The following is a 19,030-nucleotide window of genomic DNA, read 5'->3' as shown; positions in this document are numbered from 1 at the left end:
TCTCTCTTCTCTCTCTCTCTCTCTCTCTCTCTCTCTCTCTCTCTCTCTCTCTCTCTCTCTCTCTCTCTCTCTCCCTCTCCCCTCTCCCTCTCCCTCCCTCTCCCCCTCCTCTCCCTCTCTCTCTCACTCTCTCTCTCTCTCTCTCTCTCTCTCTCTCTCTCTCTCTCTCTCTCTCTCTCTCTCTCGGCACTTTTCTCATGACAAGTCCAAATGAGAAAGATAGTATAAGTATTATTGTTCCCATTTTCTGGATGGACAAACTGAGGCTCAGAAAAGTTTTCTGACTTACTTGAGCTCATACAAGCCAGGGTGTATCACAGACAGGATTTGAACTCAAGCCTTTCTAACTCCAAAGTTTACCATCCACCATGCTACCTCTCAAAGACCTAAATTTAAAGCCCTGCTCTACCATTTATTCTCTGGATGACCTTGAACAAATTATTTAACCTTGCTTAGCTTCAGTTTTCTCATCTGTAAAATGAGACCATTGAATTAGGTGACCTTTGAAGTACTTTCCAGTTTTAAATCTATATTGGTATCTTTAGGCACTAATAAACTTTAGTTATTGATAGTTTGTTGATTTTAAAAAAATGAAGGCTCATATAGAATCTTATGATTATGGAAACAGAATTGGAAATCAAGTCCTGATTATTTAACATCAAATTCAATGTATGTTCTTTTTTTTTTTTTTTTTTGGAGGGGTGGGGGAGCTTGAGGAAAACAGGGTTAAGTGACTTGCCCAGGATCACACAGCTTATAAATGTCTGAGGCTAAATTTGAACTAGGTCTTCCTGACTCCAGACATGGTGCCGTATCCACTGTACCAGCCAGCTGCTCTTCACCACATAGTTGCCCTACAATGCCGGACAATTTGCTTGAGCTTGGAGAGCCTTAGTTTCCTCAACTGTGAAGTACGGGAGTTGGAATAGGTGTGTCATTCTTGGACTGGGCTTTGAGTCAGCACAGGTATGATACAGTGGAAAGTGCCCTTCTGGAGTCGGGGGCTCTGGGTTTGAATTTTACCTCAGACATTTACTAGTTATATGGGACAAATCACATAACCCTAATTGCCTCAAAAATTGAGGGTGGGGAGAGTCTTTAAAATAATTTTATACATCAGGAAACTGAAAACCAGAAAAATTTCCCAAAATCACACACCAAGGTAAGGAATAAGCCTGGGATTAACCTAACTGCTCCAGCTACAAATCCAGCCCTCTTTCCATTACATCATGAAAGTTAATGACTTCCCAAGATGAAGCCTATAGACACCTTCTCAGAAGGGTATTATTAAATGCAAAAAAATAAAATACATAGGTTCACAAGGGAGACCAATTATATTGAAATAATGAGATTTCCCCCAAAATTTTGTTATCCTCTGGTTATTGTCATGCCATAAAAATAGCTCCTGGAAAAAGGGTTCACCCTGCTTACCTGGTTAGTGATAGTCTTGATGGTGACTTGGTCACCCTGCTCAGACTGGATCTCGCCAGCAATAAAGCCCTCCTTTTCATCCTTCACCCAGCACGATCTCTTGATGTCGTAAGGCTTATTCATAGCCTCAATCCTCTCCTTCTCGGGAGGTGCCAGAAAAGGCATGGGGTCCACATCATCCCCACATTCACCTTTGTACCCCCCGGGCATCTTGATTTAATTTAGGAAGGAACCAAAAGGGATAAAGAATAGGAGGCTGGGACTTCCCTTGGAACTGCAGGAGACAAGAAAAATGGAACACAGGAGGATTTCACCAGACAATAAACTCCTAGAGGACCATCATTTGTTGCCTATCTCTAGGCTCCAGAAATTTCCCTGGCTCTTCCCTGTGCTTGGAATGCTCTCCCTCCTCCACTTCACCTACCACACCACTTTGAGAGGAACCTCTCAGGCTTCCTTTAAGTCCCAACAGAAATTCCATTTTTTACCATATACCTTTCTCATTCCTCTTAATTCTAGTACCTTCTCTCTGTTAATGATTTCTTATTTATCCTGTATATAGCTTGCTCTGCCTGTAATTATTTGCGTTTGGTCTTCCTCTTTAGATTGTAAGCTCTCTAAGGGCAGGGAAAGTCTTTTGCCTCTTTTCTAAATTGCTGGCACATAGTAGGTGCTTAATATTTAATGATCAATTGATTAATTAATACTCCTATATATCCCAGCTTCCTAAACTGTGGGTCATGATCCTATATGGGATCTCATAACTGAATGTGGAGTCATGAAATTATGACGTGTTATCAGTCAATGTTTGATTTGTACATCTATTTTATATAACTATATACAGATCACGCAAAATTTTTCAGGCAAAAAGGGATCATGAGTAGAAAAAAGTTTAAGAAGCCCTGCTCTATATATCCCAGGATTTAATTAACTCTGCTTGGATTAAATTGAACTGATATACATACATACATATATATGTACATAACAACAGTTAGCATTTAAATATTATATATTTATACACATATGTATATACAATGAAATTATATATATATATACACACACACACACACACACACACATATATATAGTAGCACTTTACACATATCTCATTGTATCCTCACCACAAGCTTGGGAGGCAGGTATTATTATTATCTCCATTTTTAAAATGAAGAAACATTCAGGGTTAAATGCCTTACGCAGGGTCACAAGCTAGGAAATGTCCGAGGCCAGTTTTGAATTCAGGGAAATGAATCTTTCTGACTCCAGGCCTAGCATTCTATCCATTATACTACTTAGCTGCCTAATAATTACAGCTGTCCAAAAGTGGAGTGAACTGCTCTGAGCAATAATTGGTTCTCCCTCTAGACAATATAAGTGTAAGGTAGCTTATAGTGGGCACTTTTTTGGCATAGAGGTTGATTGAGACGGTCTTGTAAGGAACGAGGTCCCTTTTAATTCTATCATTTTAGAGAGTTGCCCTAGAGAGGTTAAAACCATTTGCCTGTAGCCATATAACCAGGATCTACCAGAAGCTGAACTTGAACTCAGGGCTTTGTGATTCCAAGGCTAGACCTTTCTGAACCAGCCATATTTTCTATGGCTATAGAATAGAGATAGGGATTATTCTACCTACCTCACAAGGCTATTGTAAAAAAAAAAGTTTTTACATGTAGGCAAAATATCTGTAGAAAAGTGAGCTATTTACTATTATAATTAGTATGGAAAGTGAAAAACATTCTTCTCCAAAGACTGACTCACTTTGCCAGAAGGAGTTTACTTGAAACCAAGGATCTTGCTTCATCCTCTAAATAGACAGCTATAGATAGAGGGTCTTCTGACTTTAAGCCCCCAAGGGGAATCTCCATTTCCCTGCTTTGCCCTTGTGATCTCCTTGATTTTCTGAGGCATGTTATAATCTCTCTGGCTCTTTGGTCTGAGAAGAAGCCAAGTCTTTCCAAATGGAATGGAGTCGTGACAAGGGATATATAAAGTTTCATAGAATGTGGGAGCTGGAAGGGACCCCAGAAATCATCTAGTCTAATCCCCTTAATTTACAGAGGAAGAAAATGAGATCTTAAATGGGCAGTGATTTGCCTAAGATGACACTGGAAGCTGAGGCAGAGACAGGATTCGAACCCAGTTCTCTCTTGTTCCCACACTGGTACATAAAGCAATTGTTTATGATATCTTTTGTGGGGGGAGGCGATTGGGGTTAAATGACTTGCACAAGTTCATTCACCTACTGTCTGAGGCTGCCTTTGATCTCAGATTCACATGATTCCAGGATCAGTGTTCCTTCACTTTACCACCTAGCCAGCCCAGCATGTTGTTGCACCTCTCCTCCTCTCCTCCTCTTTTTTCTTCCTCCCTCACTGCATTTCCTGTTTTCCTGTTTCCCCCCTTTCCCATCTCCCCTTCCCCATGTATGGCCAGAACTTCCAGGGGGCAGCCATAGGCACTGTCTTTGCTATAAATGGGCAGATTCTGCTTCTATCTTGTTCTGATTCAACAGCACATCCGATCCCATTGTAATTGACACAATTATCTCTGCAATCCCAAGTATTATTAATAATTCATATTTCTATAATGATTTGTGCTTATAAAACATCTCATAGACATAATTTCAGTGGATCCTCATGTTAACTGATAAAATACCACTCCACCCATTTGCGGATGAGAAACCTGAGACTGGGGTTGAGGAAGGTTATAGCATCATAGATTAAAAAACTGAAAAGGGCATTCGGTGGCTCAGTGGATAGAGCACCAGTCCTGGGGGACCAGAACTGAAATCCAGTTTCATATATTTGCTCGCTGCGTGACCCTGGACAAGTCACAGAACCCGGATTGCCTCAAAAACAAACAAACAAACACTGGGCAGGAGGGAGGGTCTTAAAGATCATTTTCTACATTAGGAAACTGAAAGCCAGAAAACTTTCCAAAGTCACCCAGGTGGTAAAGAACAAGGCTGGGGCAACCAGCTTCTCTAACCACAAATCCAGCCCTCTTTTCATTGCACTCTGAAGTTCTCAGAATGATATTTTTAAATGCAGAAAAATAAAATGCATAGGATTACAAAGGAGATCAATTATACGAAATAATGAGGTTAACTTTTTTCCTTTCCAAGGTCCTGGAAACCCTGAAAACTATCCAATTATCCATGGGCTTCAGACTGAGAACCTCTGACCTAGATATTACTCTTTAAAAATACGGAACTAGACTAGATGTTCTCCGAGGTTCCTTCTGGCTCTAAGATACAATAGAGTTACTTCTGCAAACTCCTGAGACCTGATCTCAAGAGTCAGACTTATGGGAACACAGGATAGGTGGGCAGACAGGAAACCTGGGTTTTAGTACTGTGTCTGTCAGTGGCTTGAGGTAATCATCTCTTCCTAGACCTCAGTTTCCTCTGTAAAAAGGGGGAGCCACAGTAAGCAATGTCTAAGGTCTCTTCTAGCTTATAGATTTGGTTTCTCGGCTTTTTCTCTCCCTCTTCCCCCCATCTCTTGCTTTCTCTCTCTTTGTCTGTCTCTATCTCTCCCTTCTCTATGTCTCTTTCTGCATTGCCCCACCCTTTGCCCTCCCCATCTCTCTCTCCTTCCCTCTCTTTCTCTCTGTGTCAATTCGCTGTCTCTGTCACTCTCTGTCTCTTTTTCTCTCTTCCTTCATCTGTTTCTCCCCCACTTATTTCCCTTTCTGTCTCTTTCTCTGTCTGTTTTTCTATCTCCTCTTCTCTCTCCCACATCTCTCTTTTCTCTGTCTCTCTCTCTCCCTCCAAATCTCTGTCTCTGTCTGCCCCATCTTTCTCTCCTCTCTTTATGTCTCTCCCTGTATTTTCTCCCCCTTTTTCTCTGTCTGTTTATATGTCTGTCTATCTCTCCCCTCCCCCTTCCTTTCTTTTACCCTTCCCCTCTTTTTCTGTTTATGCTGTTTTTATAATTCTTTGGGATAAGTATTCACAGCTATCTGCATGAACCTGGCCCCATATTCCTCATACCTCTTTCAAGAGCACATCTAGCTGGGCCCGGGCCAGCAATTTATCCTACACTTCTTTTTATTGCTCCACCAAGGGCCAGGCTCACTGCCCTAAACATCTTAACTGCATTAACCAATTTGCAATCTGGTCTTCCTGAGTTTAGCATCACAGCAGATAACATCATGAAGGACATGAGATCCAAGCCCACACGAAAAAGCATCTGTAAACCCTATTAAAAGTCATCAGGGCTATAATTAAAGCAAAATGATTGCACAAGACTGGAGGATGAGTTGGTTTTTAATTACTCTAATGTGTACAAACAACAAAAAAATCTCCCTCCATTCATTCTAATTAGAATGTCTGTACTTTTCAAGACTGGCTCTGATTCAAAAAACCTTGTTCAAAATGTTACTTGACTTACCTTGAAAGGAACCTTGACTTTGGAGCACAATGACCCACGTTCCAATCCTGCCTCTGCCTATTACTACCTGGTGATTTTGAGCAACTCACACAATCTTTCTGAGCCTCAGTGTTTTCATCTGAAAAATGAGAGTATAAGTCCCTTTCACGTCTAAATATGTAATGGCAGGAAGGAAGAGTGATAGAATGCCTCTTTGGCCCCCCTAGAGCCCAAATCTTTTCTGTATTCTAGATTTCCTTTTTGTATTTTCAGTGCTTAGCACTTTGTAAAGAGTAAGCACTTAATAAATGTTTTTAATTCATTTATTCATTCCTGGGATGAATCAAGCTAAGCCTTCACTGCTAGCTCACCAATTGTGTCTTTCTCTACTTCATATCTTGAAAAGCCCCTGCATCCTGTGTCATGGTCCCACAGATAATGGCCACTCAGGGACACCTTACACAACTTAAGTCTCATCCTCCATTCATCCTCAGCTCATCTTTTCTATCCCCTGCCTTCCTCCTGGGATTAGCTCATAGCTTCATAATTTTGCTCTGAATCTTCCATCCTTCTTGTATAGACTTCCCTCAGGTGGCGTCCCATCTCCCTTTGAGACAGTTGATGCTAAAGCGTCTTTCTTCCATTCACCCTCTCCCCACCTCACCCATCCCACCAACCTTGCCTTGGGTACCTACCCGAGACCAAACTGGAAGACAGTGCCTGTCTAATAGCAGCTGGCCAGCCACTTTTATACCTGCTTAAACGGTCTGAGCCAGCATGAACTTAAAAAAGAAAAAAAAATACCTAGGATCCAGTAGCCCAGCTGATCTCATCTTCTGAAACTTGATTGGACTCAGCCTAAGTCCCTCAGGAAGGATCAGTGAATGCTCTGTTTCTTAGGGAATTCATCTTCCCTTTATTGCCCTTCTAGGGAATCCGATGACCTCAGTCACCAAATTCAGGCTGTTGATCTAAATAGATTTGTTGTCTAATGGATTTTTCTCTTAAAGGTACATCTTGATCAGCACCACTCAAATGGGATCTTGATGATGGAGGGAAGTGGTGGACTAGAAATATTCAGTTCCTGACCCCTCTATCTGCTAGTTTGCTTGGAACGAGTTTTGAGCAATGTGAAAAATTGGAATCTTTATTCTTCCCATATTTTGGTGGGTTGGGAGAGGGGAGTGGGTCAGCCTGAAAAAGTACAGAAGCCCAGCTTTATAAAGAAGATCCAAAGAAGACCTTATCCTTGCTGGCAACACGGGAAAATAAACAGCAAGGGAGGTGGATACTCTAAAAAAATAACAAAACTTGTCCCAGAAGGGGAGGTGAAAGAATGCACCTTCCTTCCTTCCTTCATTGGAGAGCTAGGACTCTATGGGTGAGGAAGAGATGATATTCCCTCATCAGCCACGAGATCCTGAGCAAGTCACTTAAACTTTCTCAGCCTCATTTTTCTTACTTATACAGGGAAGAAATTGGACTTACGGGCCTCCGAGATTCCTTCCAGCTATAAATCTCTGATCCTTTGAAATATGTTGCATTCCATGTTTAACCTATATTGGATTACTTGCTGTCTGGGGCGGGAGAAAAATTTGGAACACAAGGTTTTTCAAGGATGAATGTTGAAAGCTATTTTTGCATGTATTTGGAAAAGAAAAAGCTATTATTAAAAATTTTAAAAGAATTTTAGTGCATTCAGGATAACATGGCCCTATATTGAAAATCAAAGGAGTCAGTCTTTGGAGGCAAGAAGGCTTCAATTCACTCCCTGCTTTTGACACATATGGGTTGTGAATCCGGGATTTCTGACTCCAAAGACTGAATCTGTCCAAAGCCAGTTTTCAACAAAAGGCCACATCACCAGAAGATGAGCCCAAACAATAGGAGTCCATAGGTTGCTAAATAGTAAATAACAATACACCAATTAAATCACAATGAGCTTCCCCAAATCATGTTGTTATCCTATATATTTTTCAAAGGTCCCTTCTTGCTCTCTCATTTCCATTGTACTAATTACATATATTAATCTGCATCAAAGCAGGAAAAGGTATGACACAGCCCACTCGCTGCCTCAAGACAAGTTTTATTGTCGCTAGCAGGAGCCATGCAAAGGTGACACTTGGCAGCTGCAGCTGAGAGTCCCAATTCAATGGAGAGGAGCTGTGGGAAGGGCTGAGGCATCAAGATGGTTTAGATCTGTCGCTCTAGGGGTTAATATTCCCCAAAGAATGTTTTAATGCCAGGAAGAGCTATTGAGAAGTAGCTGAGCTGAACTGCCCCTGATGTATCCAGAGAGATATTCTTAAGCATATGGAGGCACCAAGATTACTCGGTTAACGGGGCTTTTTTTCCATTATATGGTTAGTTCCCATATAGTCTCTTGCTGTTCAGTTTCCTCTTGAGGGTAGTTTGGTAGAATTTTTTATCCCACTTTATAAATAGTTCCGTGGTAACCTGCAGAGGGTGGATTATGACCTTAGGGAGGTTAAGGTTTCACTCATTAGATGATGCTCACAATAAATGACAAGATGATTATTGTTACTAGCCCCCTCCCCCCCAAAAAAAGATTATTCTTGGTTCTTTTTTTTTTCTTTAAAAATAGAGATTATCTAAATTTATTCTTCTTGGAATAATTTTGATTTAAATAATCTGGGGGAGTTGAGGGTGTCATGATATGGAAATCACTGTCATATGAACCTGCATGATTGGGAAGAAAATCTGGCAGAGCTGGAAATCCTGCCCTAGTGCGAGGGTTCTTAATATTTTTGGAGTCATAGACTCCTCCAACAGTCTGATGAAGTCTGTTTTCAAAATCATGTTTTTAAATATATAAATATGTAGAATTACAAGGGAAACTATCCTAAAATGCAGTTATAATATTAAAAAAGTTCACGACCTTCAACTTTAGCAGAGGCAGCATATACTTATATATGTATATGTGTGCACATATATATATATAGTGCATATAAATATATATATATATATACACACATCTTATATATCTCTTACATTGAAGGAAATCAGCAGCAGCATCTATCAATAAATCAAATATGTTTTCAGCTCATATTATGTACCAATATGCTAAGTGATGGGGATATGATTAAAAGATATATACGTATAATATATATGTGTACATACATATAATACACAGACATACATATTTTGTCTTGGAGAAAATCATCATCTATCAATCAATAAGTCAATATTTTTTTCAGCTCATACTATGTGCTAGATATAATACTAAGTGATGGGGATGTGATAAAACATATTATATATATGTATATATTGTGTGCATAATACATTGTGTGCATAACACACACTCATATGTATATTTGCATATATATATGTTTATCAACTTGGAGGAAATCATAGCATTTATCAAACAATCAATCAGCATAGCTCATACTATGCTAGGTACTATGCTAAGTGATGAGGATATGATAAAAGCCAAAAGAGTACCTAACCTTAATTTTGAAAAGAAATAAGAGAGAAGGGGGAAATTTTCAGGGAGAGAGAGGAAAGGAAAGAAGAATCCAGGGTTTGCTGTATTGTCCCAAAGTACTAAGATATTTAGCTCTGATGTAGAACACAAGTGGATTATGTTGGGGAGTCTTTCTGAATTCAGCTGCTGGGCTGGTGTTCAGGCACAGATACAGGGTTTATCAATGGCTCTGCCCTAAAAACTTTCCAATTTGGTATGACATTTCAGAGTTTACCTTTGGAAATTCACTTCCAGGATAAAGCATTAAAAGAGTTCTTAGAGCATTTTCTAATTAGAATATTATAACTATAAAGGACATATAAAGGAAGATACTATCTGTATCCGGATGAACAATTGATAAATATAAAAAGAATTATGTATCAAATGATTTTTACATATACATATCTGTGTCTAATAGTAGCTATTTCTAGGGGGATGTTAGGATTACAAGGTGAGAACTCAGGTTGTCTGGACAGTTCTCTGGCTCAGAATTCACACCTTTGGTTCAGGCCTTTGAAGGGAGTTTACACCTTTGATTTTCTGAGGTAGAGTTTATATCTTTAAAAGACGTGTGCATCTTTAAGAGGAGCAAGTTCATTGGTTGAAGTGTTTCTCACAAGCCCCGTTGAGTTCTCACTACAATCTCTGCGAGGATAAAAGAGGGCAGCATTGGGTCTGGAGGGTAGTCGAGTCTGGGAGATTGAGTTGAGACAGCAGTCCCCAAGAATAACTTAGAGACGACCGGACCTTTACAATTCAAGAACTTTACAGGGGGAGAAGAAGAAAAGGGGAGAAAAACAGTTACATGATAGTTATCATGTAAATCAAGATCCAATTAACTTATTTAAAAGCAATAGCAAGTTGTACATAATAGTTTACAATTTCATGTGCAATCATCTTTTATTTATCATACAATGTTATGGAAATACTTGTTTTATTCCATAAATTAAAATTTTAAAACATTAAAAAATTAAATATAATCTATCAGTGTTTTGGGGGCAAACAGGTGACTTGGATCCTGGGACACTTCCAGAGTGCCACATATATTCTAGATTAGAACTAAATAACTTAGCACTTTGGGACAATACAACAAAATATGGGTGGTTTCTTGCTCATCTCTTCCCACCCACTCCCCGTTAAAAATGTTTTTTCTACTGTCTCCCTTCGTCCCTTGTCTCAGTGACTTTATGTTCTAACGGGGAGAGCAGTACATACACAAATAATCGTGATGTAAAGGAGAGCGTAATGAATGTGTGGCAGAGTAGAAAGAATGCTAGATCTGAAGCCAAAGGACTTGGGTTCAAATTTCAACTCTGACATTTATAACCTATTTGACCTTGAACAAAGCACCTCACCTCTGTGCCTCAATTTCCCTATCTGTACAATGCCAAGATTGGACAAGATGACCTCAAAAATCCTTTCCAATTCTAAATCTGTGATCTTGTGATAAATGGAAAATGGAAAAAGTCAAAGCAAAGGGCAATGAGAAATCTGAGAACGGGGAGATCACATTCCTTGGCAGTGGCTGGGAGGGAGCGCCAGAGCACATTTCATGGAGCAGGTGTCCCTTTTTTTGGATCTTGAAGGAAGGAAAGGATTTTAACAGATGGAAATGAAGGAGAGAAGTCCACTCCAGGCTTGGGGGATGGCATGGGCAGAGAGAAAACAGACCGAGGGAGCCAGCTGAGTACGGGGTGAAGAACACTGGCATTGAAATAAAATCACCTACATTCAAATCTCAACTCTGACACTCTCTGCCTTTGTGACCTTGGGTAAATAAATTAACTTCTGTGCCTGATCCCTTTTTCACCTATAAAATAAAAGAATTGGACTAGATAAGATCCCTCTTTGTTCTGAATCTATGATCTTAAAAAAAGGGTATGCTAAATAGAACAATAGGGCTGAATCATAGCGTAGGGGAAGGAGTATTTAGTAAAGTAAGTTTGAAAAGGCAAGTAAAGGCTGAGAGTGGAGAGTCTGGAATGCCAAGATGAGGAATGTACATTTTTTTCAGTGCACAATGGGGAGCTACTGAAGGTTTTTATTTTTATAGTAGAGTATTGAGATAATCAGGGCAGTTTGGTAGTTCAGTGAATAGAGTGCCAGGCCTGGAGTCAGAATGACTCATCTTCCTGAGTCTGACCTCCGATACTAGCTGTGTCACTTAATTCTATTTGCCTCAGTTTTCTTATCTGCAAAATAAAATGAGTTGGAAGAGAAAATGGCAAACTACTATAGTATCTTTGCCAAGAAAACTACAAATCGGATCATGAGGAGTCAGACATGACTGAAAAATCACTGAACAACAAAACTGACATAATCAGAATGCTAAATTAGGCAGATTAATCCAGTAGCTGCCTGAAAGATGGATTGGAAGTATGATATTTTTTTATTAGAATAGGTAAAGCTCATTTAATTTTATTCAATATTTATTAAGTTCTTACTTTATATAAAGCTCTGTGTTGATGCTAGGGAACTAAAGAGAAAAACCAATCAGTTCTTCAAATATCATTCTGCTGGGTTGGATACAGTATGAACATAGATGAGTAAGTACAGGGTGTCCCAAAAGTCATAGTGCTGTAACAGCTTTGTAGATATGTATTCCCTTACACATAGCTAGGTGTTTAATAAACGTTTGCCCATGCTATTTCTCCCAAGCCTAGAATGGACTTCTCCATTAGCACCTTACTTTACCTCCAATGTAAAGTCTTTTTTACTCCTCAAATAGCCTTAAACTGAGTGTTTCAAAAGTCGTAGAGTAGTCAACTGCACTATGACTTTTGTGGCGCCCTGTATTTACTCATCTATATTCATGATGTTCCAGTCAACTGCACGGTGATTGTTAGAACACCCTATTTAAGGCTATTTGAGGAAGGAGAGAACACGGACCTCTAGGAGAATGAGGAAAGCTTTCACATATGAAGCAGTAGAGGGGAAGGCAGGTGGCTTAGTGGGGTAGTCTGGGGACAGGAAGACATCTTCAAATCTGGCCTTCTAGGCACTTACTTAGGCACACAGCTAGTAAGTGTGTGATCCTGGGCAAGTCACTTTTCCCTGTTTGCCTCAGCTACTCAGCAGCAACATAAACTGGAGAGGGAAATGGCTCTTCCATATCTTTGTCAAGAAAGCCCACACAGGGTTATGAAGAGTTGGACCCAATTAAAACAACCGAACAAGCAACAAGAGAGATAGCCCCTAAACTGAGCCTTACAGAAAGCAAAGAGGTCCAAGAGAGTTGGGATTATATTCCAGGCATGAGAGGAAGAGGAAGAAGCTGATGGGAGATGGACGGAATGATGTTAGCTTGTTCAGAGAACTCTTATCTCATTCTGTTTTGTATCATTCTTATCTTTCTGGAGGTTATCATTCCTCTCTCTACAGTAGATTGCAAGCTCCTTGCGGGCAGAATTGGGATTAGATTTTTTTCCTTTTTTTTTTTTTTTTTTTTTCTGTAGTGTTGGCCATAGTGACTTGCATCTTAGAAGTAGCTGGTGACACAGTTAGTTAGAGTACAGGCCCTGGAGTGAGGAGGACCTACCTCAAATCTGGCCAAAGACACTAAATTATATGTGTGGGCAAACCACTTAGTCACTCTGTCTTCCTCAATTCCTTTAATTGTAAAATGGGCATAATAGTAGCTCCTATCCCCCAGTGCTATTAAAAGAGGCAAATGAGATGATATTTGTAAAAAGCCCTTTGCTTAGGCAGTTCTCTCAGGGTATAAATTTTCAGATAAAGTGCTGACTAGCTTTAGTAGAAGTAAATTTTAATGGGAGTTCTTTAAACCAATGAAACCACAGCTCAAGTCCCTATCTTTACGTGCCTGGCACATAGTAGATCCTTTATAGATATTTATTTCTTTGCATTAGCTAGGTACTTAATAAATAGCTAGCTATTAAATAAATATTTGCCCATACTATTTTGCCCAAGCCTAGAATAGAGTTCTCCATACACATCTTACTTTACCTCCTGATAAAGTTTTTTCTCATTCTCCTAGCTGCCAGTGTTCTTTTCCTCCTGAAATATCCTTAAATCGGGGTTTCCAAAGTCATAGTGCAGTCAACAGCACTGTGACTTTTGGGACACCCTACATTTATTCATCTATGTTCATATTGTATCCAAACAAATTCTCATGAAACCCTCCTCAGCTACAGTTTACACAAGGCTTTTCCATGTAGCTACTCTGTGTGTGTCCATCTGTTCAGGCATATCCAGGACAGAGGAGCCCGAGTTGCCCAAAATACATTCAAATTCACACTAATAGGTTTGTAGTCATTTGGATCTGACTGAAATTCTGGTTGGGCTGTCATTTAAAAAAAAACAGTGGAAAGGAAAGTCTCTATGAAAATTGTGTTTTTAAAATACTCATAGTAACAAACACTTTAAAAATGGCTTTCAAGAGGCTTTCTTCATTTTGTCCCATTGCTTAGAGGGACTCTTTAAAAAATTGCTGACCTTTGCTTAAATGTTTTAGCCTCATTCCCAGCTGTTGTTTGTGGCTCTTGGGGAAGACAGATCAGTGCCTTCCCAGGAGGGCTGAAGGAACTAGTTCTTTGGCAGGAGGGCAGAAGAACTCGCTTCAGTCCATGTAAACACCAAACAAGGAGATACAGAGCCCAGATCTTTAAATATCCTTCATGGTCCCAGAAGCCAAATGGAAGCATGTTCACCTCCAGAGAGAATAGAATCAATGCCATGTATTCCACAGGTCAAAAACTTATCTTTTCAGTCTCTGGAATTTAAAAAATGAGATCACAGAAAAATTTCTATGGAAAAATAATTTACTGTTAGCACTGAGATAACAGGGAATCTTGACTCTACTGAAATTTAATTTATTTTCATAGACATTAAGCCAACAAGCATTATTAAATGCTTACTACATACTTAATAATATACTTTTAATTATTAAAAGCTTACTATGTGCTTTTAAAAAGTTACTTAAGTTTAAACTTATTAAGTTTTAGTTATTAAGACTTTGCTGAAATTTGATTCAGTTTGATAGGTGTTAAGTCCACAAGCATTTATTAGGTGTTGATTATGTGCCTGACAGTGTTCTTTTTTATTTATTAAAGACCAACTATGTGCCTTTTAAGTATCAAATATGTTCAGGAAGCTCTCTCTTTTGACACATATTGGCTATTTGATTCTGGGCAGTATCATAGGTAGTTCTCTCAGAGAAGGTGCTGACCTGCTTTGGTAGAGGGAAGTTCTTCACTGGGAATTCTTTCAATTAATGAAACTCCAGATCAAGTCCCTATCCTTATTGATAAAAAAAAAAAAAAAAAAATTGAAATGTATCTCCCGCCCTCAAGGAGCATAAGTCGTGTAGGAAGGAACCAACATATATTCAGATAAGTAAATAAAAATATGTTCAAAACAAGACCAAGCCATTTCAAGAAGAAAAAAAAACATTAACAACTCAGCAGATCAGGAATGGTGTTGTGTAAAGATGTGTATGTCCTGAAAGAAGTTAGAAATGTCAAGTGGTGAAAGTGAGGAGGGGGTGAATCCCAGAGTTGGGTCAAACCAACTGTGCAAAGAATTAACACAGAGTATCAAAAAGGGAAAAAATGAGTTCTAGTCCTGGTCAGTTTCTCTAAATTTATTTCCAGACCAAATTAATCATCTTTTGTGAATCACTTGGTTCAAATTTCAAAATTTATTTTCCTTTTGGTAAAATTAGCACCAAGTGTTTTCTAACTTGAAAAAGATAGGAAGAAAAGCAAGTTTCAGTCTGGGAAAGACTTTTGAGGTAACTAAATTTTTTTACATGCTCAGGAGGAACAAAATATAATCAACTGAGGAGAATTTAAATTCATATTCTGCACACCTGCAAGTTCTGCTTCCAAATAGACCTTTTCAGCTATGTTCTTCCATGAAATTACAAACCCAGGAATTTTAAAATGAGCTTCATTTGACTTAGAATCATATCATTTTGCTCCCCACTATGCAAGTCAATCTGAATTTTAGTATGAAGCATATAACTTCAACCCTCTGCCCCCTTATTTTACAGAGAAGGAAACTGAGATCCTAAAAAAAAAAAAAACAAAGGATTTGCCCAAGCACCACCCTAGTGGAGGGTCTCAAAGCAGTGTGGGGAAATCTCAATACTTAAACCTATGGCAATGCAAAGAGCTGTGACTCTGACAATGAGGGATAACAGCAACAATGAGAAAAGTTTGATTTATAGCAGGAACATGGGTACTAGAGGTGCTTGTCTGAGCTTAAAGACCATCCGATGCTTGTTTGAAACACTTCTGAGATGTTGCTGTGGTTGAGATCAGGATGAGCACAAAGGATTGTTGCTATGCAAGTTGGGGGCACAGCTGGACTTTATCTCTGAGAAACAGGATGTCTCCAAATATCTTGACAAACCTCACTCTGCCTTAGTAGTGGATCTTCATGAGTTGCTGTGGCTGTTGATAAACAAAGATAAGAAACTCAGATGATAGACAAGAATTTAGGGAGGTTGGTCTAGTGAAAAGATTGTAGTATTAAAGATAGGCAGATCCTATATTCCGAGGAAATCATAAAGGAAGGAAAAGGCTCCACATGTGCAAAAATGTTTGTAGCAACTCTATGGTAGCAAAGAACTGGAAAATGAGTAGATGCTCATCAGTTGGGGAATGACTGAATAAGTTATAATATATGAAAGTAATGAAATATTATTGTTCTATTTTTAAAAACCTGATTTTTTAAAAGGCCTGGAAAGATTTAGAGAAACAAGTAGAACCAGGAATACAGCATACTCAGTAAGAGCAAGATTGAGTGATGATCAACAGTAAAAGACTTGATTTTTCTCAATGCTTCAGTGATCCAAGGCAATCCCAATAAACTTTAGATAGAAAATGCCATTTGCATCTAGAGAGAGAACTATGGAGAATGAATGTAAATCAGCACATACTATGTTCACTTTGTTTTTCTTTTTCTTGTTTTTTTCTCTCTCATGATTTTCCCCTTTTGTTCTAATTTTTCTCAACATGATTCATAAAAATATGTATTTTGAAAAATTAATGTACATTTTTAACCAAGAAAAAATTTTTAAAAGTTTAAAAAAGATAGGTAGATCTGGCTTTGATTCTTACCTCAGGAACATACTAGTTATATGATATTAGGAAAGTCATTAAGACTTGGATAAGTCCCTGGGCCTCAGTTTTCTCATCTGTAAAATGAGAAGGTTGGGTAAAATGACCTCTAAGGTCTTTTCCAACTCTAAATCTACAGTTGTATGTTCCCCTAGTCAATAGTCAATCAATCCATTGCTAGTTGTCTGCTAGAAGTCTAGTAATTTATGATTGCACTCCATTGCCCCAAACTTAGACAACCCAGGGTCACTTCAAAGACTCCATGAGTTCATGTAATAAGATTTTTGAGGAATATCATAATACTCAAATGAATATGATATCATCAATGTGACTGTTCTTCCCAGTGATTCATACTGCAACCCGTCCACACCTGCCCATCCCTTGTAACTCTAATCTTCGTCCTTCCATAATTTCACCACAGAGTATCCACCCAATGTGCTAGCAGCTTGCCTCTCTATCTCATGACACACCAAAGTGTCAGAGGATCACTCTGATTGTCCAGCTGGCCTTTTCACCCTCACCACCACCCTCACAATAATTCTTTTTTTTTTTTAAAAAGCTTTTTATTTTTAAAACATATGCATACCTCACCACATTCTTTTTCAGATTTCTTCATTAGTTATATATTACACCCACCAGGCACCTCTCCTATGCCTTCTGATCTTTTCCTATTCTCCTGAATCTGTTGTAGTCTATGTCTTGCTGATATATAATAGCATGGGTAAAATGCTGGTTAAAAAAAAAAAAAGGGTGCCATGCAACTTGTAATACCTGCTGGTAGGGAGTCTGAGGCTGAGGAATGCTTGACCGTGGGAGTTCTGAACTACAATGTGTTAAGCCTATTGAGTGTTTTTAAGTAGAGCACCAACATGGTAAGCTGGTGAGAGTGAAAGAGGGCCATTAGACTTACTAGGAGGAAGGGGAAGAGAAGAGGTGCAGTGTATGAACCAGCTCTAGTTCAAAATGAAGTAGACCAAAATTCCCATGCTGATCAACAATGAGATCAGGCCTGTGAATGGCCATGGTATTTCTTGTACAGGACAGGGAAAACTGAGGAAAGTTTGGGGTTTTTTTAAAGGAAGAAGAAATGAGAGAAAAGTAGGAGAGGGAAGAAAAGAAGAGGGGGGAGATAGGAGAGGGTAGATAGGAGAAGAGAGGGGAAGGGAAGGAAAATGAAGACAGAGGAGAAGAGGAGGAGGGAAGGGAGAGGAGGAGAAGAGAAAGAAGAGGAAGAGGAAAGGGAAAAGGAGAAGAGTTGAAGGAAAAAGAGAAGAAGGGAAGAGAGGAGAGGAGAAGAGAGGAAAGGAGAGGAGAGGAAAGGAGAAAGGAGAAAGGAGAGGAGAGGAGAGAAAAAAGGTTCTAAGAATCACAAAGATTTTTGGTTTTGTTTCTTTACTTTATTATAAGATAATATAATATGAATATTTCTTTTATCTGTTCATAGCATTGCATGCAACCTGCTTGGGCAAGAAGAACAACTTCCCACATTATTTCATCACTCTTTTGTCTCATCTAATCTCTTCCAGAGAGTTAAGGATCAAGTAGTCAGTATCATTGTCTTTCACAATGAAAGATGACAGCATTCTTTGTTCCTGTTGTTATTTTTTTTCTCGCTGTGCTGGAGTTTTCATATGCCATTCATATTCCATTCCAATCATACTAAGACTTAAGCATGGCTTGTTCCTAGCCATGATGATAGTGATAGCAGTGTTCACATTCCTTTTTCTTGGACTCTGGTAACTCTCAGACTGGTGTCAGGAGAAAGAATAAAGGACTGTTCAGGAGAACTGGATTATTTATGCCATTTGTTGTGTTCTCATTGTTCCCACAGGCCCAAAAGGCAGAGGTTCAAGTGGAAGTAAATCCTACAGATAGATGGATCTATAAACTCTTTAGTGTGGACTTGCCCATCACTGGTAGAGAAGGCAACTCCTCCATAATTTTTAGTCTTATGTAATTGTTGCCCATGCTCTCCTATAAATCCTCCACAAAGGATGCACCTTGTGCCCTGAGGCCTTCCTTTGGTTCTTTTAACTCAATTTATTTCAACAAATATTTTTAAAACGACTAGGAAGTGTTAAGCACCATGCTAGGTTCTGAAGATCCAGTGACAAATAATGCTTAATGGTAAACATTTCAAAGGCATCAATAAGGTAGCTCATGCTACCTCATGTTCCAGTCTTCCATGTCTTTGAGGATGTCTTTTATGCCATTTGTCATAAGCAAGGCATTGCTGATAAAGGGCTCCAATCCATTTAGGCATCTTACCACTGATCCTTGGTTCACCTGTCATTTTGATTCTTTTTCCCCCTTAGGCAATTGTGGTTACCTAGTTAAGTGACTTACCCAAGGTCACACAGATAGTAATATTAAAGTCTGAGGTCACATTTGAATTCAAATCCTTCTGACAGGGCCAGTACCCTATCCACTGCACCATCTAACTACCCCTGCCATTTTGATTCTCATATAAAATCATAGTATTTCAGAATTTCCCAGCATAACATAAAACTGGCACCAAAAAAAAATTTTTTTAATAGTAGGAATTTCCCAATAGGAAACTTCCGATACCAATATAGCCACACTATAGTACTTAGTAGTACTTAATAAGATTTTTAGTACTTAGTACTTAGATTTTTAGCATACTGAGACATTAAATG

At 38.9% G+C, this 19,030-nt stretch overlaps 1 protein-coding gene across 1 annotated transcript in view; it reads right to left on the bottom strand.

Annotated features, from left to right (window-relative positions):
- The window catches only part of MYH16 (myosin heavy chain 16), a 156,762-nt gene that overhangs the window by 79,228 nt on the left and 58,504 nt on the right, over positions 1-19,030 (bottom strand). The window contains exon 2 of the mRNA XM_074281247.1: positions 1,432-1,705. Within this exon, the coding sequence (XP_074137348.1) occupies positions 1,432-1,641 (210 nt within the window). The 5' untranslated portion in view covers positions 1,642-1,705. The remainder of the gene's footprint in view (positions 1-1,431; positions 1,706-19,030) is intronic.

Source organism: Sminthopsis crassicaudata, chromosome 1 (genome assembly GCF_048593235.1).
Source record: "Sminthopsis crassicaudata isolate SCR6 chromosome 1, ASM4859323v1, whole genome shotgun sequence".
In the NCBI taxonomy this organism is placed as follows: Eukaryota; Metazoa; Chordata; class Mammalia; order Dasyuromorphia; family Dasyuridae; genus Sminthopsis; species Sminthopsis crassicaudata.
The sequence above is the reverse complement of the archived record's forward strand: the minus strand, read 5'-3'. Positions and strand labels throughout refer to the sequence as shown.